The sequence below is a fragment of the Cygnus olor genome, chromosome 4 (assembly GCF_009769625.2).
Source record: "Cygnus olor isolate bCygOlo1 chromosome 4, bCygOlo1.pri.v2, whole genome shotgun sequence".
Lineage (NCBI taxonomy): Eukaryota > Metazoa > Chordata > Aves > Anseriformes > Anatidae > Cygnus > Cygnus olor.
In genome coordinates, this window is record NC_049172.1 from 45,318,434 (window position 1) to 45,343,671 (window position 25,238).

Below are 25,238 nucleotides of genomic sequence, written 5' to 3' on the forward strand. Positions count from 1 at the left end.
AACCTGTCTGCGTGGTGGCTGCAACTGATGAGAAAACCCTGTGGAACTTAACAAGAGCCCACATTTTACTCATTCTCAATAACTTCTTGTATTTCCAGAAATACTCAGCAGCAGGAAAAGGCAACAAGATGAAATGCTCTTAATAGTGGTGAAGTAAATATACAGTAGGCCAACAGGGTTAGTCTAGAGGAAAACAGATACCTCTCCCAAGAACACCTCCTCTGCAGCCTGGCCTTCGTCCCTCTCGTTCGGTACAGATGCATCAGATTCTGCGGGAGCCTTCAGCAGAGAGAAGATGCCATAAAATAAAAAGAGCCAGCAGAAGAGAAAGAAATACTCTGCACTGCAGAGAACAGCCACCTTCCAACCGATAGTCAGAGCCAGTCTGCAAAGCAGCAAAATGCATTGGCAGTACATATGCAAATACGACAAACGTGGTAGAGACCTCAATTTCCTTGCTCTTCACTACCGCACAGTATCTTTCAATCTTAAACACCTGAAAATGTGCAGCGAATCTTTTTTCGCCGCTAGGCCACTACAGATGACATCCAGGATGCATACGGCACAAGAACAACGCTCCCCACGGTGGACTCAGGCTGTTACTACAGGCAGTGCCTGCATGATGAGAATCTGTCAGGCAGGGCAGTGTTTGTTACAGAACCAACTCTTGGTCCCGTTTTTTTTTTTTTTTTTTTTTTAAGCCCGGGGAAGGTGCTGTTCTTGACACCAGCTGCCAAGCAGCAAGGCTCTGTCCTACCTCATGGACAGCAAAGTGCAACGGTGGGTGGGATGTGGGCAGCAAAAGGAAGTACGGGGACATCCCTGAGACCTTTCACCAAAACCCGTGACAGACAGCCCATTGTTAGAAAACGGGAGGAGACTTGAGTGGAGAAAAGCAGTCCTGTATTCTACACAGGTACCTTCATCCTGCTCAATGTAGGCAATTGTCCTGTGCTGACTTATTTCTGACTGACTCACTCTGTCTGGGACAGTTACCAAGCAGAAAGGAAAGTTATTCTTACTTTGCACATTACGATGGCATTATAAAACTACATGAAGAGTTGAACACATACGTCTTTGCTTACCTCTCCCAATTCACCTTCTGCATGACCCTCTTTATTCAGAGCTGACGTAATCTAAAAAGAACAACCAAGATTTATTAAGTAAGAGCCCGTTTATTTTAGGGACAGACTTCTCACCAATCTCTTCTACTGCACAACTGGCAAACGTAGCTACTTCGCTGCTTGCACAACAGCTAACATGAAGCTAGAGCCATTTCCTTTCCCAGCCTGGTGATGGATTTACTGCTAAGCCCTGTGTACCCCAAGCTCTGGTGGAAACAACAACTTCTCTATGCCTTTAAAGGTTTAATTGTTAACTCGAGGGCCTCAAACCTCACTAGAGCTGCTGGAAACCACAGTAATAAAAATATTATCAGAGCATACAAGAAAAAACCCTCTGTCTGCACTGATTAGGGAAAACGAAACGGTGACAACCTTGCTGGAACAGGGAACTGGTCAGGAAGCTGTGGTTTCAAGCACAGCAGGCATATGGCCTCGGGGTAGAACTTTCTAAGGTACAGACGAGTTAAATCCCCAGCTTTTCCTGCTTTTAAAGGCAAATCAAGACTCCAGATTCGTTTTGGGGCCCTCAAAATGCCAATTTCATGTACAGAGTTTAAAACACACGCAAAAAAAAAAACACATTAGTTGGGCATCTAGAAGCCTGGATTTAGTAATGCTGCTAATAATCATCTATTGCCTTGAATTTAGCAAGTTGTGTTTTACCCCATAGGCTGGTTTTCACACACAAAAAAAAGCTCAAATAGCTAGGGATAATTTTCTGTTTTTTAATCATTAGTATACAATAGAAAGGAGAAAACCAGGACTTGACTCACATATAACAATCCCAGCTTTTCAAAATACTAAAGTACAACACCATGTTCTTACTAACTGATTCCAAGAAGCTGAAGTCACTGGCTTTATTTTATTTTTTTAAGCTTTTCCTGCTCTATCAGTAAGATGAAAAGCAAGTTGTAATTCAGGAAAACGATGGGCTAAGTCCAGCATCTCAGGCCACTCAATTCAGTCGCGTCCAGCTCTTCCCCTTGGGCAGTGCCCATCAACCCAAGAGCAACAGTGGCGGTGGACTCCAGTCTGCCCCCACAGTACCACCACCGCTTCATCTGCAGAAGCAGGACCAAATTGCACCTGAGTATTTTAACTGCAAGCTGCTTTCAGAAGACAGGATTTGTCTCATACTTGTCTTTGAGTCACACTACAAAAATCTAGACGCTGAAGACAAACTGTTACAGACAATGTAATGTTTTTGCTAATCATAATGAGTTTGGCCTGGAAGCCATTTAATTCATAAACATGATGCCATGTTCACAGAGCCACTCTTTCAAAACAAACATTAGATTGATACAATGGAACTGAGTCACACACTCAAATATCCATTGAATCAGAACTGATAAAGCATTAGACGGTTCCTGCGTACAACACTGCCAGCAGCTAGGAGCCAAAACGCACAGCAAGTATCCCTGTGTACCACTAAGATAACAATGTTCTTCCATCTTGGACGAAAACTCCACCCCTAAGAAGTACAAATTCCTTCCTGTAACCCAGTCTGCCTTTCCAAATGTAGTCACGTGTGATCTTTGTTTTCTTTTTTCCTAAAATCAAAAGTCATCCCCCATAAAAAGGGACTATCCTGGGTTAGCAAAGTAGTTAATGGAACACTGAAGACTGCTTGCATGTTCTTTAACCAGAAAGCCTAAAACCAGATGAGATTCAGTGATAATACAAAATCAAGATGTCACGTATCAACAAAATCACACGAACTGTAACAACAAATATCAAAGCTTTGAATGGGTGAAAATTTCCCATCAGCAAGGGACACTCAGATGTAAACAGGCCTCTGAAGTATGTCGGGTGCTTTGAAATTCTTATTGTACAACCACATAGCAAGATGACATAGCTAATAAAACCCAGAGGAAACCGCAAGTGCTGTAAAAATATCAGAATTACTCAAGGTTTCTAGTACCTCTGGAACAAAGGAATTCCTCAAATAACACAAATATTCAAGTCAGCCTTGTTTACACAGAGAATCCAGCACCACTGGTCTTACAGCTATTAGGAAAGCTGCAGTGCTGACAAATACTGTCTGATGAGAAACACACTGAAAATAGCATTGTATAAAAAAGTTTCACATATGGAACAGCTTGTGGATTACCGGCAGTGGCCCTTGCAGACCCACATGTAAATGATTACATCAATTGTACTTGGCAGATACAGCCATCAGCAGCAAAACATTTCACACAAGCACAGCTTCCAGGCACATTTACCTTATTCCTCAGATCATCCTTCCTGTATCCCAACAGCTCAAGATATTTAGCACGTGAATCTTCTTCAAAATTCACCTTAAATAAAAGTTACAAAGAGTATATATATTTCAATTCATCATTTCCACACCCTCACCCAGCTGGCTTTTCACTTGACTGGAACAGTGACTGTGAATACTAAGAGAGGGAAAAGAAAAAACAACAACAAAAAACATGACAAAGGTTTCAGTGAGCTGGACAGCTGAGCAGGTAAGCAAGGCTTCAATCTGGTTAATGGAGGCTAACTGTCTGCAAATCTGCTTCACTCAGGAACCTCTAAATATTCACAGCAAACAGTGAAAAGCAGGCACAAAGATGTTGTGATGGGGGATGACTAAAACACAGAACACCTTTTGCAAGCTGTGACTTCTCCTATGGCGTCCCAAGGGCCCTGACCCCGGGACCCTCATTCTTCTGTTGAGCCACCCCTACCTACAGGGCTTAACGAGCACCATTCCCCCAGTCTGCACTTCCTGTTCCTAACTCCTCCTCTGCTAGAGCACTAACATGCAGAATAAACCATTTCTGCACTGCCTTTCCAGGTCCATGCGGAACTCCTGGACTGCTGTCATTGTTACCTTTAAGAAAGCCCACACATTCTTCTCAAAGTCAGCCTGGGCCATGTCAATTTTCTTCTGGCAGTAACTGATGAAGCCTTCGGACTGCACAGCCTCCTGCAGCTGGTTGGAGCGTGCCAGGAACTCCTTCTCTGTAACAACCTGGCTCACGTAGACGTGGTGACGCTGCTGCTGCTGATCGATGCCCGGCTGCTGCTGAGGCTTGGCGTTCTCAAATGTAACCAGCTTGCCTCCAAACTGGAATTGAGGACACATGTGACATGTGAAAATACAAGTATATGCAAACAAACTATGCACACACACACGTATGTATACTTTTGTTTAATGCATATATGCTTATCATTCAATGGACAAACGTTCCTGGCATCAGCTCATGGTGTTCTTCCACCAGCACATGATGCTATGCAACGAAGCAGCTTGCTGGTAAGCGTGTGCACATTCAAGTGGGTTTATAAACACAACTATTCCTATGCCTTTTTCCCCCCTCAGGCTGAGGACCTGGTCTAGGAACTCCTGAGAAATCTGTCTGCACAGTGGCCAGCATAAACAGATTATCTCATGTTACTGCAACATTGTACTGGTTACTGTTGGGATACAGTTCATTCTCTTCATAGACACTCATATGATGCTATGTTTTGGATTTTTTGTGCCCCAAACAGCGTTGATAATGCACCCACGTTTTAGCTGTTGCTGGACAGTGCTTACACAGCAGTCTTTTGTTTCTTAGGCTGCCCTGCCAGCAAGGAGGCTGGGGGTACAGAAGGAGCTGGCAGGGGACACAGCTGACCCAGACTGCCCAAAGGGATATCCCGTAACATATGGTGTCAAGCTCAGCAATAAAAGCTGGGGTAAAGGAGGAGGAAGTGGTGGTGGGAACAGGAACATTCCAAGTTATGGCATTTCCCAAGAAAAGAAGATCTTGCCCATCCCATTTGCAGAGCAACCAGTGAGCAGCTACATGAAGCTTGGCTGCCTGCTGGGGTAAACATAGAACTCACTAAAGAATCCTATGCATCATTAAATACATGCTCAAGCATGATGCGTACCCTGCTTGTGGCAGCTAGTTTACGGTTTGAAAGTCTACTGAGAGATTGGCAGTGAACGGCCTTCATCATATGGAAAGAAATCCAAAGGGAAAAAAAAATGGAAGGGGCTTACGTTATTTCAGTTTACAGCTCCAAGTTGATTTAGACATGGGTGAGATAATGAATAAGCAGACACACACTGCTGAAAATCGGGTAGTATTTTGGCACAGAAATCCATTTCAAGTGGACTGCCTAAAATCTGTAGGAGCTCTCTTGGGAAATGGCCTCTGAGTCACAAAAACAAGCCCTTAGTGGAGCTGAAGAGCAGGTGACTCTGCTCTTATGAAAAGCAGGGCCTTGCCAGGCTGACAGCCGCAGAGGAGCCTTGGCCTGCGTGCTGCTACAGAGACTCCAGCTACCTCCATTAGGGAGGAGTTATTTTTCTCTGCAACGAGACACAATACCTTCAAGCTGCACTGAAGTCTCAGCTACTTGCCCAACTTATTGTCCCCCACCCCCCAAATACGCATTTTTTTGATTCTAAGCAAACACCACGGAAATAAAAGCAAAGCCTTAGTTCCCAAAACAGAAAAAAACAAGCGCCTGGCAGGAACACAGGGCTTCCCAGTTGCTTTTTCCCAAGCATTTTTTTGTCATGCTTTTGCTGGCTTGCTGTCCCAAGCGCTCACTCCAGATGTTCCCACAAGCATCTCAGCCACCACAGCACTCTGGGCAAGTTCTCACAAGGTGGATCATGATGACCAATTCCCCTCTTCCAGACGTACTTTGCAGGTGCTACCGCTGTCTCACTCCCTGCCCGGCCAGCCTTGGCCCCCGCTTACCGAGAACGATGCTCCCACGGGTCGCCGGATCCATTTGGGTGGTTTCTTTAGGGGCAGAACGACGCTCTGTGGGGCAGTCTGCTGGGGAAGCTGCAGGGGCGGGAGGGGCTGTCCTGTACCAAACGGATCCAGGTTCCCAAACGAGGACGAAAGCTTGGACAAAAATAAAAAAGGGGGGTTAAAATTCTGATATGCCATCTCCAATAAGCCAAACAGCATCATTTTTTTGCACTGGATTAGTACTCCTGCGAACGCAGAGTTGCAACACCCCCTGAAGGTTTCCCTGAGCCCATGCTTTTTCCTCTTCCCGTCCACTTTCTCAGCTGCGTGCTTCTCAATACCTGGTCCACTTGCTTCTGCCTCAACCCGTCCGTGCTGCCTCCCATAATGGAGTAAACGCTGATCCGCCCGTCGAACGAAGCGGCAGACAGGACGGCAGGGTTTCTGGGACACCACTGGATGTCAAAGCACCACTGCGTGTTGGTTGGCAACTCATACAGCACCTGGGCAACAAAACCAAAGTCCTACATGTCAGAGCTTTTCGGAAACACCATGAGCAGCAACAGCATCTTTCTGGCTGCCCTGAGAACAAGCTGCTCTTCTTGCTCCCCAGCAGCCTCCACATTACCCGTACACACTGACAGGGGGCAGGATGTGACGATCAGAGGAGATTACCACACACCGCTGCTTAATTTCCTCCTCCCATTAAGTTTTCTGTTTAATTCACACCCGACCAGCTAGGCAGGCAGCATATGTCTGTGCTGTGTGTGCAGCTACTGACTTTTGGGGGATAACTGGGAAAGTTAAAACCTGCACTCTGAGTAGACGGTCTCTCCTGCCCTGGAACAGAAAAGCCTACTGCTACAGGAGGCATTTAACCACAAACTAAGAAATTATTTTTCGCTTGCCTAACAATTTTTTGCTGAAGAAACAAAATGGTAGCTGCCTTGCTGTCTCCTAGGAAACACTTTTACTTTAAATAAAAACATGTGGTATGAGTCATCCAAATGTAAAGCCTTCTTAGCAGCACAGCATCCAGCTTAGATCACACATTTACCACCCCCACTTTTTGTCTTACGCAGCTTTTGTACTTCACCCATGTCTGAATTTTGGAAACACGTATCGCCCTGTCTGCCAGGATTGTCTTGCCTACACTGCAGGCAAGAAGCCCTCCAACAGTGTCATGGTCTGTTGGCAAACACTCACGTGGTCTGTAAAGAGGATCCACTCAGTTTAGTGACGTCCATGTCTATCCCTTATGAGATAGATAAATTTTCTGCACTACTAAATAGGTGCAGAAAAGCAGTAGGGACCCACACGTAAGATTAGCTACACCAGGAAGCAGTCTTGCAGCACCAAAACAAGCTCAGGAGGCACATGTATCAACCACAAGTAAACATGGAGAAACACCCCACAGCAGCATAATTCCTAGGACTGCAAACAAAGATCCATCCCCGGCTCCTTCCCCTTCTCAAACTGTGAAAACGCAGGGAAGCAAATACTGCGAGAATAGGTAAAACAGCACGAGAAAAATCAATGGCTTTTAAAAATGCTCCTTTACACATGCCACTGTGCAATCTCCAAACAGACTGAGACTTTAGTAAGTTGTGTGAATACAATACCTCGCCCGTGTTAGGGTTGGAGCACAGAATTTTAGCATCCTTCCCACAGCTAAGCAGCAGCTCTGAATCTGCCATACTCCAAGCAATGGCCAAGATACCCCTGCATGAAAAGTCACAACCAAGTAACAGATTAATATAAATGAAAAATGGTAACACAGAGCATGTGTTTAAGCGAGTTTGTACTGTATCTGAGCATTCCACCTCAAAATGCCCTTCCCCCTCCTCCCTTTGTTGTAAGAAACTGTTAAATGTTATCAGCATTTGATGTATTGAAATAGATGCTATTTTCTGCATGAGTAGCTCTACAGGTTCAGCCACCATATCTGAAAATTGAATTCAACACTCTCTGTAGGAGAATGTCGATACCAATGTACCAGAAGGGTGTGTTTGCCTTTACAGTGTGTGCAAACCTGTAGTGTTGTTGTACAGCATAAATCAGGAATGTCAATTTTTTTCAGGAGGAAGGTGTTTTTAATGTGAGGCCTGTCCCTTCCAACCAGCAGGCCCCATAAACGGAAGCCTTTCCAGCTTTTCTCATACCTTGTGTGGCTTTCCAAAACACGCAGCGGCGAGGAGGCAAATCTAAGGTCCCACATCTGAATCACAGGCAATCTGTCGTCCTCCGAGGCCAGGACCATCTGGGTAGCAACATCGGGGTGCCATGCCAGGCCTGAGCAGTGCATCTAAAGGATAACATTGTGCCACAGCACAGGGTAACTAAACAGCGCTAGAGAACAGAAGACAACCAGCCTAAACAGGTCTAAGCATGAGGAAAACAGGGTCTTCAGGTAAGTGCCAATTTGCGGCTGTATTTCCGGGCATTGTTTCTGACTGCACTCAACGTGGGATGCTCTCCTTGTTTCCATTAGCAAGGAGAGCTGCGGTTAGCTCCCCAAGGCCCTCTCAAGAAGGTGACTTCGTACTGTCTTGTTCAAATCCTATGTTTTAATCTAAGAACATTGTAAAAGCATCCATACAGAGCTTTTTTGCTAACTTTAACTTTCATTGATATTTTAATAAAAGCCATCATTAGGCAGAGATTATCATTGTGGGAACATCCCATCACAACCCACAATCACACGATGAAGCCAGCCTATTGTGCTGCTATTATGTCAGGGACCAGATATGTAAAACATGGAGTTAGGAAGCTCATCAGAATCAGAGCACAGTGACCAAGCAGCTATTTCAGGAGCACACATGTCAATGTCATTATGAACTCTTGGTGATTCTTCAAGGTTTTTACCTTACCCAATTACAAATATGCAGAATTATACATGGAGTTCATCCTCCACAAGCTCAACAGGCTCTCTTCTGTATTTACAGCATGGCAGGGGCAGGCATGGTGATTTTGAGCACAGGGAGGCAGCGTCCTCTGTAACCTACTCATGGCTGACCCGCCTCTGTGGTGCTCTCCATTACCAAGATCTGCCCTTGCCAAGCTCTACTGGTGAAGGGCAAGCCCTCTGCACGTACACAGCCTTCTAAGAGCACTGCCTGACGTTCATCGTGTTGTAAAGAACTGGAGCGAGCACCACGATCTCTGTGTCACGTATAAAAGGAGCGCCCCGTGCCAAGAGACACCCTGTAGCTCCCCGCACATCTCCTCACAAGAGCTAACTCACCCGGTTGTTGTGGTCACTGACTTTGATGATGGGTTCGTTCTTCCTGAGATCCCACACGGTGGCTCGGCCACTGGGGCTGGCAGATGCCAGGATGTGCTGGACTTGCCTGTTCCAGGCGATGCAGCTGATGTCCTCGAGAGGCTGCCGGGCACACAGAACAACCTGTCACACCCTTAACAAAGCAAGGCCTCAAAAGGCTTTCTTTTAGGGTCCCGCTATATAACTTGTTTGCAAGGAGATTCACCACAGGTACTGCGAGTATTCTGCTTTCCTACATACACCTGCTGCAGGGTAGAGCCCCCGAAAAAGCTGTCAACGTAGAAAATCCTATACAGAGATCCTTAACAAAAGCAAGGTTCCCAAAATATCCACGTGATAATGAAGTACCCATCCCAAACAAAGTATCCACACTAACAGTTTTAAACTAGAAATCTTTAAACTCCAGATTTCTGCTCATTCTATTTCCTCACTTCATTGCCTCCAACTTACCATGCAGTAGTAGTACACTGATTTTCCAGTAACTACAAAGTTCTTGCATAATTTCCTAACGAGAGCTGCATAAAGTACATGCTTTTAAACAACGTCCTCTCATTCTTCCAGCTCCTTCACAAGACAAAGGACAAAAGGCTATTTTCTTCCCCAGAGATCTTTGAAGAGAGGCTAAATGCCGTCACCCAAACGCTCCTTGAAACACAGAAATGTAACTGCCAACCCTACTGCCTCATCTTCTCCCTTTTCAGCAGCTGCTTCTAGTCTTACTTGTGTTTTCCCTCAGTCTCTGCCTTTGCGGTCTTCAGATACAAGCATGCAGTGAAACACACAAAGGCAGACTAGAAGAGATTCATCCTGCGTGCAGTGGCTATGGATATTTAAAAAAATGGTGTAACCAGAGAGACTCTGCTTGTTAGTACTTATTGCTTGATAAAACGCAACACTATTCTAAGACTAAAAGGGGTACTTTTAAAAAGATATTTTATTTAAAATTGTGCCACATGAGGACAGCAAGCAATGCTTGTGCAGCCGGTGAGAACTGCAGTTCTGGTGTGGATAACCAGGTCTGCACATCCCACGTTGCTGCAGGGGAACGACAGCAGCTTGCTCCTTGCAGGGGCTGCACACGATGGTACTGACCGACACAGCACTCGAGCTGTGCTCCCAGAAAGGCAGTGGTGGTTGGTCACCCTTGTATGAAGCCGGGCAAAAATTCTCCGTTAGACATCATGGAAGCCAAAACACGGCGCTGTCATAACTGACGTGCTACCATACACGCTCACTGAAAGCTACTTCAGCTGCACCTACAGAGCTCTCCTGAAGGGACACGGCCTCCTGCCATAACAGAGGCACATCACACAAACAAAAATACCTGCTTTTCAACCCCCACAGCCTAATAAAAGCCCATCGCAAGCACCAAAAGCCCAATTTTCTTGACCTTTCAGGAAGCCGCTGGGGAACAATATGCGGTAAAGCAACATATTTTTACTTACATTAATAGGAAACAACTGTTGTACAAGGACTCTAACAATCATCGACAGAAATGCAGTTCATCACTAACTACAATTAATTGCTTTCTATCATAAGTCTCTTTTTTCCAAATAGCTTCTAAAGTTGATTTTAATGAGCTCTCAACATAAATGACATTCATGCTTTTCATTAGTTTACAGTATTTAACAAATACCAATCTAGTACCTGCGTCTTCACTCCTGGAGTCATCGGCGTGGCAAAATTATTCAAGTCCCAGATATAGATTTCAGACTCATTAGCACCAGAGGCCACCAGATTAGTCTGTAAGACACATTAACAGATGCTAAGAGTATTTCCAGCATCAGCTTTCACAGTCTTAGCTGCTGGGAAGCATCAGATGGACAAGACGGTGCCAATTTCTCATACGAGCTCAGGATATAGCCTTTGGTTCACACAGAGCAGCTTAAGGAAATAAAAGCAATGTTTGAGATTGCAGATAGCGCTGAGTTAATAAAAAAACATACACAGAGACAGACTGGCATGCCAACAGCCAAATTTCTGTTTTCCTGATCGCTCCCCCCCATGGCAATTGCCCACGAGGAGGCTGCACAGCGGACAGAAGAGCGGTGCCACTTGCAGGACGGGGCAGACAGGGAGGCAGTGCTGCAGCTCTCACTGCTGCAGCCAGGATGCGACAGTCTGGGCGGGGAGGCGCGAGCAGGGGCCGCTGGACACCCTTTGATCGCATCCCACGTCTGCTGACCAGCAAGTCCCGACTTCATGAGGGACAGGAGAGGAGAGGAAACCATTCGAGAAGACACAATGAACAAAGGATGGCCTTGCTGAAAGCAAGCGTCCAGGGACAAAAGTGCTATTTAGGAAAGGAAATCGACTCAATTCCCTTGCAGCTGGAGGGGGCTGAAGAAAAACCAAGCCACTGTATCTACAAGGAACTAAACTCTCATTAATGATGGAGCAAGCTTGCTGATTTTGAGAGCTGTTCTGCCTTAAGAGACCATGTCACAGTGTGTTTGTTCTGCCTCCCTTTTCCAGTGAGGAGATTTAGAGATGTTGATGCCATCTCCCAAAAGGGGACACCTTAAATCGAATGTCACCAGAACAAAGAGTGACAGCCCAGAAAAACGTCACAAGGACAAAATCAGCACATCCTATGGGAACTGAAAGGGAAGACTGGTTAAAACAGCACAGAAAACCACCTCTATTTTACACTGAGGCTGAGCTAAAAACACCTGCAACATTGACAACATCAAATTATGAGGGGAAGGAATCAACTGGACACCTACAAGTCTTCATTCCCTCTCCCGAGATGCCAGCAACAGGACAGGTTTTTACTAATGAAGATGCAAAGAGCAGGTTTAGGTCGACCTTCTCAAGGGCTGATAAAGGTACAGATACGTATAAGGTAATAACTTGTTCAGACATGCCACTCATCCACGTCTGTACACATCAAACAGCAGAAAACCTACCTGGAACATGTTGACATCAAGCGCTCTCACGGGTCCCGTGTGCTTGTCTTTCTGGGCAACGATGACTTCGGTGTCTCCAGCTATGATTTTGGCTGGGTCATAGAGAATGACGTTCCCGTTCTCACCCCCAGCGATCAGGACTCCGGAGACTCGCTCGCCTGTGGTCATGCTGTGCGGCCCCCAGATCAGCTTGTGGTACCTGCAAGACAGACACCCGCAGGCTACAACCATCCAGCGTCAGCTCCATGTAGCCCATTTTACTCTGCAGGCTGCAGGCAAACCTCTGCTACATGTGGCCAACTATTCATGCAAAGGAGAGAAAATCGGCGGAGCTATTAAAAAATTCCAAATCCTTTTCCTTGTAGGTGCTCCTGGAAGGACAAACTTCCATCTGTTGTGCTGGGTGCCCAGCGAGTGGCTCGCTCACATCAGACACGTGTCACTTGGACCGCAATCGAATTTCCAGGCTGAACTGGAGGAATTAAATATACTTCCGGAAATGTTTTCAAACCATTGTGTCCATCCACAAACAAGAAGAAATTACTTCAGCTCCAACTTGTTAAATAATCAAGACAGCATTCCTGTGTATTCAGCCATGCAAAGCATGGTATTCTTCCGCATGAAACACCACACTGTCACACGGCAGGTGTTACACGAGCAGAATGCAAACCCACACGCTCTGGCAGGTGGTGACAAGTTGCTTGAGCCTTCACTGTGTTACTACTGAACTCTTGGCTTTCTCTGGATTACCTACGACTGATTTGTTCACAGCACATCAAGCTCGGCATATTAAAATATATACTGGGGAAGGCCAGACAAAGAGCATATGCTGGCTGCCGAATACTGTAAGCACCAAGTGCTCAGCAGCTCAGTGTCAGTGGTCACTGTCCTGCTACAGCATCCAGATTACGGTAATGGTGCGCTCATCCACACCACAAACCAAAATGGCCCTCTCTCTGGGTACACTGATTTTTGTGGTTCTGCACCTAACTATGCAAGGTTAGAACAAACGGGGTGAGCGACAGGCTATCAGGGCACTAGCATTACACCACCAACAAGATTCAACATGTAAATAACCTAAAAGAAAGCAGAAAAGGATGAAGAACAAGACCCAGAGTTAACTGCGCCATTACTTTCCTCTTGCCCTTTGCTCTTTCCAAGATAAAGAGTGGTTCTACAGAAGCAGCGTCACATTTTCCACAGGAGGACAGTTAACAAAACTTCTTGCTGAATTCATCTTTTCTGGATTTGTTCGCCCAGCCATTTTCATTTGCTGTACACCAAAATGTAACCTGACGTATACTTTGTAAGCTAAGATATGGGCTGTTGTCTTAAAAAAAAGAAAAAAGACGACAAAAACCTCCTTTGCAATGTTGCAATGTGTCTTCTGGGGGCAAAGTCAAACACTTGTGCTGTTCACCAAGAGAAGCACCTCTAAAGGAGCTCTACATCCTCCTGGCCATAGCAGGTGGGTTCTGAAAATCAGTAAAGAAAACACCACTTGGCAAGCTTTGACTAATTTCAGTCACATTTAAAGCAAGGGAGAAAAAATCCCAGGGGCTCAATGTCGTCATTCTGCCCTCAGTAGATCAACAAGGAGCGTCAGCACCAGCTCTCCCACAGGTCAGGCATAAGGCAGTCCGGGCCTGTGCTGGCTGTTCCTTCCCCAGCCCTGCGTATCAGAAGAGAAACAACTGCAGGGCAGGGATTGTGAGCCACAGCAACAGCCAGGGAAAGTGTTGCTGCAGGACTGACAGCGGCCCTACGCCTCATGCTTCCTCCTGCAAAAGCCACTGTAACTGTTACTTATCCGAATCTGGAGAACGTCCTGAAATAGGGCCACAACCTTACTGTGTGCAAATGCAGCAGAGACCTCATTTCAATCCCTCCACATCTACTTAAAGGCAAGACCTAACTTCTAAGGCCCCAGGAAACTGCATTTAGTAAAAATCTCACAAAAGAATCTTAGATCTTTAGGCCTTGAAGTTACTGCTCAAGAATTGAAAATATAGCCCCACTTATGTGGCTGTAATGATGCCCTTCAGCAGAGCTTCTGTCCTCAGCAACCGCAGCCAAACCCCACGCATCAGCCCTTCCGCGCAAACCACGTGCGACAACCCCGCCGCTCACCTGTGAGAGGAGGAGAAGGTGGCACAGGACTTCATATCCAGCGAAGGGTCTGCTAAGTCCAGCTCGAATATTTCCAGGGAAGCACTCGTACTGAAGGTTGCATCCAGCTGCTGGGCCGATGTACCTGCAAAGGAGCGGGCTCATCAGTGAGATAAAGATGCTATGCAGAAGAGCAGCTCCAAAAGCAGCGTTAAAAAAATCACGCTTGCAAAAAGGGCTCTGAGAAGCGGTCAGACTTCTGTTTGAGCTACTTAGACTTCTATATAATTCTCTTCTCTACGGTTGCCTTCAGTGGGTTTTTTATCCAGCACGAATAGAAAAAGCTTTGGGAGAACGTTCATCTTTCCCTGAGGACGGACAGAAACCCACGGCAAGCGGCAGATAAGCAACAAGGGGTAGTGTCCCAGCAACTAGGGTTGCTATCACCTTACCCTGGCACAAAGGAGAGGAAACTCGTTGTCGCCTACAGATCGCCTCCCAGAAACGAGCTAACCGCTACACCTTCCAATTATAAGCGTTTTACAGTTGGAGGCCCGCTAACACCAGCTTCATGAAACTCACCCGTGGCCAGATAAACGGGGTGCTGCTCGGCAGGGCTCCATGCCTGCATGGCAGTGCGGTCAACCTCCTTCAGCTTCATTTTGCTGGAAAAAAAAAAAAAAAAAGAAAAGATAAAGATTAAGCGGAGGAGGGCGCTGACAGCGGTTGCGTTAGAGGACGCCAGGAGTTGGTTTCTTTAGGGGACGGGAGGAAAAGGGTGTTCGTCGCGGGGCGATGCTTAAAAAAAGGGGAAAACGGGGTGTTTGTGGGAGATGAATAAAGAGGAGCAAAGCCTGAAGGCGCCCCAAAAAGAGGGGTATAACGGGGAGGAAAGCCCCGCCGCCCCAGGCGTGATTTCCGAGGGGGATCTGGGGTAAAAAGAAGGGGAAAATGGGGGCCGTGCCGGCTCTCACCCGTCCCGGGCCCGCTCCAACGTGGCAGCCCCGGCACCGCCTCCCGTTTCCGGGCGCTGCCGGCGCCTTCCGGGCGGCGACCGGGGGGGCTCCGCCTCTGCTCCCGCGGGGACCGGGCTCCTCCTTCAGCCGGGGCCTGGCGACAAGGGACAAGGGGAAAAAGGGGCGTCAGCGAGGGGCGCGGAAGGGGGGGGGCACGGGGTGAGGGGAGCCGCCGTCCTCAGCTCGACAGCGGTCGTCACGGCGTGTCGGGATGTGAACAGCAGTGAGGCTCATCATCGGACAGCGGCTCGGAGGAATTAGGTTTTTTTATTGGGTTTTAGCGGGGTGTTTGTGAACCTTTTCGCACCCCGCAGCGCGGCGCGACTCGGGCCCATGTCGCCGCCCGCACCTCACCGCGGCGCGGCGGGAAAGAGAGCGGCCCTCTCCCGCCCCGCTATATATAGGGAGGGGGGGCCGCGCCGCTATTGGCTGCCGCGAGCAGCGCTCGCCATTGGTCGCCCAGCGGCCCTGCGGATCGGCCCCCGCTCTGGCTTCGCGCCGCCTTCCCTCCCTCCTCCAAGGGGCGGGCGGCGGCTGCTGAGTGAAGGCCCGTCAGCCAATAGCAAAGAGGGACGCGGGGGCGGGCGCGCGGCGGCGGCCAACGGTCTGGGGCGGCCGCGAGCGCGGGCTGTGCTTCCGCCAGCGGCGCGGCGCTGGGCCCGGCTGCGCCTGGAGGCGGGTTCGCGCAGCCGGGGCAGGCCCGGGGGAACGCCAAGCGTCCGGACGGGGCGGCTGGGACTCCGCGAGCACCCGTCCTACGTCACCCCCACCCAGCCGTTAAGGAGAAACCTGAACGGGGCAGTCGGACGCGCAAAAACGAAAGCGGTTTTTACTGGGCAGGAAAAAACCCGCAGGCTCTCCTAGCTGGCTCGTGTTCCGCGGCGAAACCCAGCAACGTACCATCGCAAGGCTGGGTCACGCGCTTCCTCCCCAAAGAGGCCGAAGACGCCCCAAACTGCACGTCAAAACGGTGCCTCGTGTCCTGCTAACAAGCAGCCAAAGGCTCCCCAAAAAGATTTACCTGCAAGTTTGGCCCAGGTCCTGCAACCAGATCTGCACGGCACCCGGCTGTCCCCAAGGATGCGGCGGACAGGCTCAGTGGTCCGGCCTTGCGGATTTTTCTTTGCTCAACTCTTGTCCTGCAAACGCTACATTTTTTCATCAAAGTTTTTCTTATTGTTTATTTTTTTTTTAATTAAAAAAAAAAAAGACATCAAAATACGCTAACAACCAAGAGTTTCTCTCTGGTAGGATTCGATCGCATATTGGGAAGTCAAGCCAGTACCTGCGTCGCAAGAGAGCCTAGTGATAACAGATGTATCGATTTTGATACTTCAGTGCAGTTCTTTAGTATATATTTGTCAGTGCTGAAGGAAAGGAGTACAAAAAAGTGTTTACAGAATAGTATAAATGTTTATTTTTCTTTGTGATTTATCTGACTGTTTTATTTTTACAATATAGAAAAGTGTATTCTTTGAATAGGTCTAGTAAATATAAATTTAATTTTTCTACTTTCAGATGTAAACAGAACTAGAAAATGAACCCTTGCCCCGTTCCCAATTATTTTTATGTAACTGGATGGGCTTGACTGTAAATCTTGTCCAGCAGTTTGATTCAAATGGCTAAGGAAGTACAAAACCCAATCCATACGTATCACACCAGGGAGAGGGGAGAGAGGAATCCCAGCTTAATATTGGAGAAAGCTTGTTCAAAGTAAAACCAAAAAAACTAAGAGCATTTGATTGCACCTTCAAAGTCTTTACAAGTAAAATATTCTCAAGCAATGCCATCATACATAATTACAACTGTAATCTAAATTTCACAAGTGTTTCTGCACACTGTATATAAATACACATCACAAAAGGTGCAATTTAGAGTAAGACACAGAATATATACAAAATTAACATGGATTGAAGTCTAAACAAAAGAAGGCATATTGCAATCTGTTTAAAAAATAATGTACGTAGTTATTACTTTATTCACTTACACTAATTTACATTTATACAAATCTTACTGGACATACTATGTTAGCTCACTAGAAGTAAACTGAGTATCTGCCCTATCTACATGTAAAGTTACTGTACTGACTTTTAATAAACCCAAGTCTTAATTACGGAAAGAAAGTAGTTACTTACATGAGACATGGATTCCTTTCTCAGAGATTTGCACTATCAGACTTGCGGTTTATGCTGAGGGAGATGCTTCCACCAGGCAGAGCCCTTCAGACGGTGACCAGCAGGACACCAAACTGGCCCACCTCCCAGGGCCTTCATGCTCCCGAGCCATCCTGGGGAGGGGGGCACAAGGAAGCATGGAGGACAAAGGGCCTTTTGCTCACCACGCAGGGCCCCAGGGCGAAGACAGGGAGCAGAAGCCTCTTCCTGTCCTATTGCCATCAAACACACCTGTAGGTGCTCGGCTCTGCTGCACGTTTGCCTGGCCCCTGTCTTTTCCCAGCTTATCCCCGCCAGAAAACCTCGAGGAAGAGCTCTGCCACATCTCTGTGTTTACAGTTTTACATGAAGAATGCAAAATCCTTTTTGGAAAAAAAAGAAAAGCCATCTTGTTCAGGCAGCAATGAGACAGTTATTAAAATTGTTATTGACATTCACATTAGGTAAGCAACCTACCACGTTGGTAGGTTTTTGCAAATGTATTCTACTATCAGAAACGTGATCTGAGATGGCCTGTAACAAATACTGAAGAAAATCCCCTGCTCCAATCTACACAGAGCTCTAAGGTGATTTGTGTGTTATGTTGGTATATTTTCCTCCTTTTTGGATCAAAGGGTCCATAGATCTATTTTGGCAGCAACCTTGATTCTGCGCTAGCATCCTCCCCCAATCACAGCACTCTCTGTCATTCTAAACAACACTTAAAAAACCCTTACGCCAAATAAACCACCAAGATACTGAGAAGCAGCATCATGGAAACACATAACCAGGCTGAATGTAACCTCCACCTGTGGTCACAGGTCAGTTAAAAGCCAGATTGTCTCAAGTCCTCATTAAGACAACTGTGGCTCCATGGTCTCCCGTGACCTCAGCTTCTCAGGCTTAAACACTTCTCCAGGGCAACAGCTTCACCCTAGAAAACACAACGGACTGCACATCCCTACCTGCAGTGAGGGATTAGGCTCCTGCAGGCCTCTGAACACAGAGCTTCACCCAAGCAACAGCACCTACCTCCTGCAGTCAGCTAACACCACACGCTGGGCAGACAGCTTGGCACTGTGGCACAGCTGCTCTTCCTCACTTTCAAGAGCAGGCCACCGTCAGCCTCTGAGTTCCACCTTAAAATACACCTGAGCCCTCATCCATGATCATATAAAAAATTCCCAATTATCCAGTTTGCCTCCAAATTCCTTGGGGTCTGCTCAAGCGAGATTCTCAACCACTTGTCCAACACTAGACCTGCAAGCAATCCCCATGTACTCGCCTGCATATTTCACGCTGCTCTGTGCACTGAAGAAGCATGCTGTGTTACGTCCCACATATGGGTACCACCTTCCATTTAGATGCTCATTTCCAGACGTTGCCTTTTAGAACTAACTTCGACACACAGATACCTCTTCATTATGAGCCTGTTGCCAAAAGTGTCATCTGGTTCTTGCCATCATCTGCATTTTCCTGTACACACAAAGCAATGCAACTCCATATACTGTAAATAATATATATTACAATCATTTATATATGCCCTTCAGGCAATTATTTTGAGGGAAAGGGGAGAAAACAGCTATTTTTTTTTTCCCTTAAGAAACCCACGTTAAAAGCTGTACATCAGGAAGAAAAATTGACCTTTAGGCATCATCTTACATAGAAGAGGATTTAGTTAAGATTTAAAAGGCTCTAAATCTCGATATAAAATATTTTCTTGTTTCATCTTCCGCAAATCAATTTAAAACAAGCACCAAATTAACGAGTATTATTAAATCCTCTATGCCAAACCAAAGTGTCCCTGTGCCTTAAGTGTTCTGTTCAGTCCACTTCATTGTGGCTCTTGTGCACGCGTCAGCAGTTCATGGCACAAGGGTCACTTTTGGACTTGCCCGCAGAGTTAATCACTCTCATCAAACAGCGTCCAAACTCCTCCAGGATCATGCGCTCTGCCGCAGCTTTCGACTTGCCCAACTTCTCGGCTTGCTCAGCCTGCGCGAGAAGGCATTCGCAAGTTGCATCGGCCACCTCCTTGGTTACAAACGTAAAGGGCAGCCTGAAACAAACAGAAAACCAAAGAACCCACTCACTCCAACAGGCAGCGAACAAGCCACAGCAGCAGTCAAATGAACAGACAGGCCGTTGTGTTTAGTGCCTGTCTCCACTGAGAAACATGGCAAAGCCCATTTTGACCTGCCCAGGTACACAGAACAATTCTCCAGCTTTCAGTGTAAGGGCGGCTCAAGGTTTACAACCCCTCAGTAAACGCGACATGCATACTTCATGGCTCCTGGCAGCACATGGGCAACCATGCTTAGTTACACGCTTGAACATAGCCAAACGTGGCACACTAGATTTACAGGAAACAAAGTTGTGTGAACAAAATGCTCCAGTCACCCGAGTGCTCCTGGTCCTACAGCTTAGGTAACATTCAAAGATGACAGGGATGTACCTGTTGTGTATCCAAAAAAGCACATTAGAACCAGGCAAAACCGCGAGCTGCGTTAACTTACTTCCCCCCACCACTGCTGAGTGCTGGTGTTGGCCTTGTTAGGAGATCTGAGATCTGGGAAGATAACTTGGTCTTCGCAGCCGTCTGCTGCTGGACTCTAACTTCGGCAGCATCCGCTAAATGCATCAATGTCTTTCGCTCTGGGCTTTCTTCAAAATTTTTGCAGCCAATGCATTTGCATATGGAAGAACACATGATTTTTGCCTGAAAGAAACAAACAGAACGTGAGAAGCCTGTCGCAGCTTTGACACCCTTAAGGACCACCCACAGGGGAAAGGTGATCTTGTTTTAGTCTGTTTGCAATTAGCCACTAGCAGAAATCCTCAGGTAGTCGTCCTCTCTTTAAATTCAAGGTGAGATGCCTTCCCAGAATTTATACTTGAATCCAGTGCAAATGAACAGTATCCCACTCATGCCCTTCTTTCCCAATCTGCTGTTTTCAGCAGAATTTAAGCGTTTAAACTATGAGACAGGTCAGTCTGCCACCGTCTCTGCATCCGTAGAGCGATCAGTTATCTGATGCAACACAAACTTTTGCCTTTGGCTTCCATGCACATGTTCCATCCCGGAGTGTCTCTGCAATGCTGCAATAACTACTTGAGCTCCTGGGGACGCGATGCAGTAGGTTTCTTTTGAAAATATTGCTCTTCAGTAAAGGAGAGCTCCAAGCCTGTGTTCAGAGTTATTACATGTTTTAAAATTAAACTCAGATGATAGAAGTGATCAATCTTGCAAAACACACGGCTTTCTACGTGTAAACTGCTGGAAGAAAAGATAGACCTAAAACTATTATTGCAACATGAAAAACAGCAAAAGACAAAGCGCAGCAGCAAAACTGCAGCACTGAAAGGAAAAAGCAGCATCTTTAAGATGAGAGAATACTTCTTACCTCGTAACATTCACAGTAGTTTTTGAGACATCCGGAGCGTTTACAGTTACACCCTTTGCTGTGTCGCCGATCTGATTCTCCTTCCTTTCCTTTACCTATTTTGGGCTTGAAGGCTTCAGGGTTTCTGTCAAGGCAGGCCTGTCAAGGCAGATCCAAAGGGTCAGACAATGCATGCAGGGAGTAGAAATTACAGATGCAACGCAACAGCTTACATCTTGCACAGATGGGAGATCAGGGTGTTACACACCCACCCGGCCCCATGCCGTGCCTTCGGAAGACACCAGCTACTTCTTTCACTCCAGCTATCTTTGAAGCAAACTAAAAGGCCTGCTGTCCAATCACGGCGCTACTCAGCAACACACCCAAATCTATATGAACAGGAACAGGCTCTTTCCTTCCATGACATCAGAAAGAGGAAAAAAAAAAAAAAGACCCCTCACCTTTATTGCTTTTTGCCTATCATTTTCATGGTCCAGGTTGTTGTAACAGTTTGTACAGTTGCAGTTATTGCAGAATTCACCATTTGCAAAGCAATCGCAGTACCTGAAACGGAAGATAGACAAGGCATTTGTAAACACGACTGTTACCTTGCCGTTACTACTGTTGGCAGCACCAGCCATTTCTAGTCTGGTGACCATGCATATGCACTGATGAACACCTGAGTCACCCTATGCTGAGCTCCACATGGACAAGGTGTCTGTCTGAGCTGATGTTCAGACAACTCAGGTCCTCAAAGCAGCACAAGAAGCTAAGAGGGCTTGGTTCCATGGCAGTCCTTGGGTGGTTATCCTCATAGGCAGTGCCTGATCCTGCTGGTTCAAGTTAGCTTTCAGGAGCTCTCATACAGTCAAAACGAAGAGCAACTGATTGCAACAGTAAGTTAACAGGCAACCTGATATCTCACAGGACTAACACAGCAAGGAACATTTTTGGTAGCTTTGCCCAGAAGCTATTGTCAGCTGTGAAGTAAGGCAGAGTTAAAGAAAGAATGAGAGAAAAGCAGGGATGGAAGAAGAGACTGTGATTAACAAGTACATCTCAGACTTCAAAGACAGCTTTGAAGCATGGGTAACTGGAAAGGATCTGAATGAGGATAAAACTGTCATTATTGGAGACTTTTTAAAGGGGAAAGGATGTGAATAAGAAGCAGCAAAATACCAACAGGAATAACCTACCGCATCACCTTTTCTCTTCTGCACCTGTGTTACCTCCCACCAAAAACAAGATCCCATCACCCTGTGGGTCTGATACATGGAAACACACCACATTCATCCTCAGCTCAGACATGATTTCACGCCATGAGAAACTCTGGCAGGTTCCAGTGCTCCCAGTACCACTTCCAACAATAGCTGATGGAAATTGCTGATCCTTTTCAGCTGATCTTCAAATACTATTGGGAATCTATGTTCATTTTTACGAGCCTAAATCCCTTGCCAAACTGACTTCCACTTCCTGTCATTTGCCTCGGGTAACACTGCAAGAACTAGATGAGGGCTGCCCTGGATGCCACTAGAACCCTCCATCTGGTCAAATTGCATTTTGGTGATTTTTAGCATCCTGAATGGTCCCAGGGATGAACTACATAAAATGCATTTACAACTTGTAATAGCTCTCCTTTCTCTCCTCCTTAAAATTCAGCATTGCAACGGTCCTAGATTTCAAAACAAACAGCACTGGCATGGCATCAATCCAGAGCATCACTGAGCAAATCATCTTGGAGTTTTCTTCTTTGTAGATGGGCTATGTAGCAATCTGCAACATTCATTTGGGAAAAGTAACTCCCCTTACAGACACATGAAGTATGACTACTGGTGAGAAAGCACCTTTGCCAGAACGAGTTAGCTGTTTGCTCTGCATCAATGCCTAGCCACTTAAAGATATGATTACAATAATGCACCAGAGCAGCACGTTCCCAAACAGCATTCTAAAGATGGCAGCACCTGTGGCAGCTAAACAGCATTCTTGCTGGTGCAAGACATGAGCAACAATGCCGTTATTCTCTCAGAGCTTCCAGAGCATTCAAGAGCCAAAGACTAAAATCTGTGGGAAAACTCCAGGCATCTAACAGATATTTGGCACCATGAAGACAACACCTTATGTTGTAAGAGGAAAGAAAGGCTAAACAAAGGAACAGCTAGACATCTTCCTGTTTACCCTGTCTTCTCTGCAACAAGCAATTTTGAGACTAGGCAGTATAGGGCATACCTCCCCACACAGGTGTGGGGTCTATTACATGAAAAGAGATCCAAACTGCGAAGTTCAAACACATTTCTTAACGAGGGTTCAGACACCACTTCATCATTTTGCCTTGGAGAAGCGCACCAATGATTTCCTCTTCGTTGAGTAACATTCCATGAAGCACAGACCAATTTTATTATCTCCTCCTGATATGGTCCAGAAATGCCTCAAGCAAATTCAGGATGTGGAAAGAACTTAAATTCCTCAACTTAAAATGCTTTTACGTCAAATTGTTACAAACACGCTCAATAAAACAGCAAAAGTTTTCATGAAGATGATCGAGCCTTAGACCTAGCAGTTAAGAATCACTTGCCCATTCAAATGTTTAAAACAAACATACCAACTATCCCTGCAACCCAACCCAACCAACCATAAAAAAAAGCGTAACAGCCCAATTTTGCTGAAGTACTTCATATAGCATAGCATTACTCAAGGGATTTGCAAAAGCATAGTAGATGCCCACTGATGATACTGTGGGATGTCATGTCACTCACAGCAATACTGCAACTCCAGCTGCTGAGTGGATTTGGCTCTACCACACACAAGGGCACATTATGAACCCTAACATTATGAAACGCTAGGGTCCATACAGCTCACGAGTTACGTGAAGGCACATGCACTGTGACATCTCCACCAGTGTCACCAGCAGCTTTAAATGACAATCTAGACATAACATTTCTGACATGCTTAAAAACACTACTTTCTGATTCTTGGCATAAATATGGTGTCAAGGATAAGGCTTAGCAACAAACAAGATGTACTTACAATTTCAAACATAGAGACTTTGTACAATTGCAAGGCTTCCGGGGGCGATTTGCAGATTCAGAAGGAATAATTCTGTAGAGGGGGGAAAAATGCATCTATTTATACACTATTTATACATCTATTGCATCTATTGATACACAAAACGCATCTATTTATACACACACAGTTTTATTAGTTTCAGTTTCTTCCTATTTTAAATTCAAGTAAACGGTTGATGATGAAAATTCTGAAAAGTCTTTATGTTCCCTTGCCATTAGGTTCTTGGCTGATGTAAGTAACTATTATACATAGTGTATTTCCAACCCAGAAAAAGCTGGGTTATTTGTTGCAAATCTGTCTACATGTCTTAAGTAGAAATGAAGCTTAAAGCTAGAGGATGCACTACAACTGCAAATGGCAGTCAGAGAAAACTTCCCCATAACCTGTCGTCACGCAAGGGGACTAGGTCCAAAAAAGGTTCGTAAATTAAGATCGTGCCTTTACCTTTGAACAGCAACAACAAAATTGACTAAACCTAGAACAATGGGCAAGCAAGCCAAAACACGGCATTCAGCTCAAAGATGAGTTTTATATCAAACACAGGCTTTAACTGCTCTTAAAAGCTAGGATTTTGTGTCACTAATCGCTTTTGATGAGATTCATTCCATCCCTATCCAGCAATTTCTGCACATAATACCAGAGAGATTAAATCAAACCCATTCATTTGGATAGTTGCATCTGGATTAAAGATTAGTTTGCATCACAGTTTAGGTTGCAGCAACAAAAAGCACCTTGGCGTATGCAATTTCCAACAAATAATAACGCAAAAGGACAGTGCAGAACAGCTAAAAGCTGGCTGGGTCAATGCAGGGAAAATATCCCACGTTAGCTGTTATTTTCATCTTTAAAGTGAAAATACAATATTGAAAACAAACAAACAAACAAAACAAAGTCTCCTATTATGAACCATTTTGGGCCTGAGTTGCATTTTGAGGCTTGGTTGGATTTGTTTGTGCTTAGCATCTTGCTCCGGTATCGACCAGTACCTCTTTCCAGCAATGTGGAAAAATAGCTCAAGCCTGTATCTCTCAGGCTCTGATGCAAAATGAAGCACAAACATCAACAAAATTTCAGGTCAACTTTCTGCCATAGGAATTGAAAACAAAAACAAAGATGGTGGAGGGGGCTACAATAGCTTTGATCAGGAGGGTAGTTCAGTTATTAGTTAGATGCATGTCCTTTAGTCAGAATTATTAACCTCAACACAGTATACTTGATGTCCTCAGAAATCCCACAAAACCCAACATCTGAGTCCCCGCCTTTATTTATAATAGTACTGAAAAAAGTCTGTAAATTCATCAGCCTATACCACAGGTTTGTTGTCCTTATTTTTTTTTTTTCCAACTCTCTTTGCAAAATACTCACCCATTAAATGGTAGCCGTGCTTGGGACTGAATACTAGATGTCCCTGTGAAGCCAGTGTTGCTTGCAATAGATACGTATGATGACTGCTGTAACTAACAAAACAGAAAGGTAATGTGTAACATGAAATAAA

At 45.8% G+C, this 25,238-nt stretch overlaps 2 protein-coding genes across 24 annotated transcripts in view; both read right to left on the reverse strand.

Moving 5' to 3' along the window:
• SEC31A (SEC31 homolog A, COPII coat complex component) overlaps window positions 1-15,527 on the reverse strand; it is a 39,772-nt gene extending 24,245 nt beyond the window's left edge. For 9 of the 18 annotated variants that reach the window (XM_040556495.1, XM_040556492.1, XM_040556493.1 and 6 more), the window contains exons 1-15: window positions 15,452-15,527; window positions 15,103-15,238; window positions 14,711-14,793; window positions 14,150-14,273; window positions 12,020-12,218; window positions 10,758-10,853; window positions 9,072-9,212; window positions 7,990-8,132; window positions 7,450-7,549; window positions 6,169-6,330; window positions 5,828-5,980; window positions 3,961-4,197; window positions 3,347-3,421; window positions 1,086-1,136; window positions 202-279 (exon numbers count right to left, since the gene is read on the reverse strand). In XM_040556495.1, coding sequence (XP_040412429.1) covers window positions 202-279; window positions 1,086-1,136; window positions 3,347-3,421; window positions 3,961-4,197; window positions 5,828-5,980; window positions 6,169-6,330; window positions 7,450-7,549; window positions 7,990-8,132; window positions 9,072-9,212; window positions 10,758-10,853; window positions 12,020-12,218; window positions 14,150-14,273; window positions 14,711-14,789 — 1,638 coding nt within the window. In that variant the 5' untranslated portion in view covers window positions 14,790-14,793; window positions 15,103-15,238; window positions 15,452-15,527. Of the gene's footprint in view, window positions 1-201; window positions 280-1,085; window positions 1,137-3,346; window positions 3,422-3,960; window positions 4,198-5,827; window positions 5,981-6,168; window positions 6,331-7,449; window positions 7,550-7,989; window positions 8,133-9,071; window positions 9,213-10,757; window positions 10,854-12,019; window positions 12,219-14,149; window positions 14,274-14,710; window positions 14,794-15,102; window positions 15,239-15,441 lie in introns of all 18 variants that reach the window. The other 9 variants (XM_040556497.1, XM_040556496.1, XM_040556494.1 and 6 more) reach the window with 4 other exon arrangements.
• A 1,015-nt stretch (window positions 15,528-16,542) lies between these two features.
• The window catches only part of LIN54 (lin-54 DREAM MuvB core complex component), a 37,677-nt gene continuing 28,981 nt past the window's right edge, over window positions 16,543-25,238 (reverse strand). For 5 of the 6 annotated variants that reach the window (XM_040556510.1, XM_040556512.1, XM_040556514.1 and 2 more), the window contains 6 exons: window positions 25,109-25,200; window positions 23,705-23,776; window positions 21,142-21,244; window positions 20,702-20,839; window positions 19,814-20,016; window positions 16,543-19,356 (listed from right to left, as the gene is read on the reverse strand). In XM_040556510.1, coding sequence (XP_040412444.1) covers window positions 19,155-19,356; window positions 19,814-20,016; window positions 20,702-20,839; window positions 21,142-21,244; window positions 23,705-23,776; window positions 25,109-25,200 — 810 coding nt within the window. In that variant the 3' untranslated portion in view covers window positions 16,543-19,154. The remainder of the gene's footprint in view (window positions 19,357-19,813; window positions 20,017-20,701; window positions 20,840-21,141; window positions 21,245-23,704; window positions 23,777-25,108; window positions 25,201-25,238) is intronic. The other variant, XM_040556509.1, reaches the window with a different exon arrangement.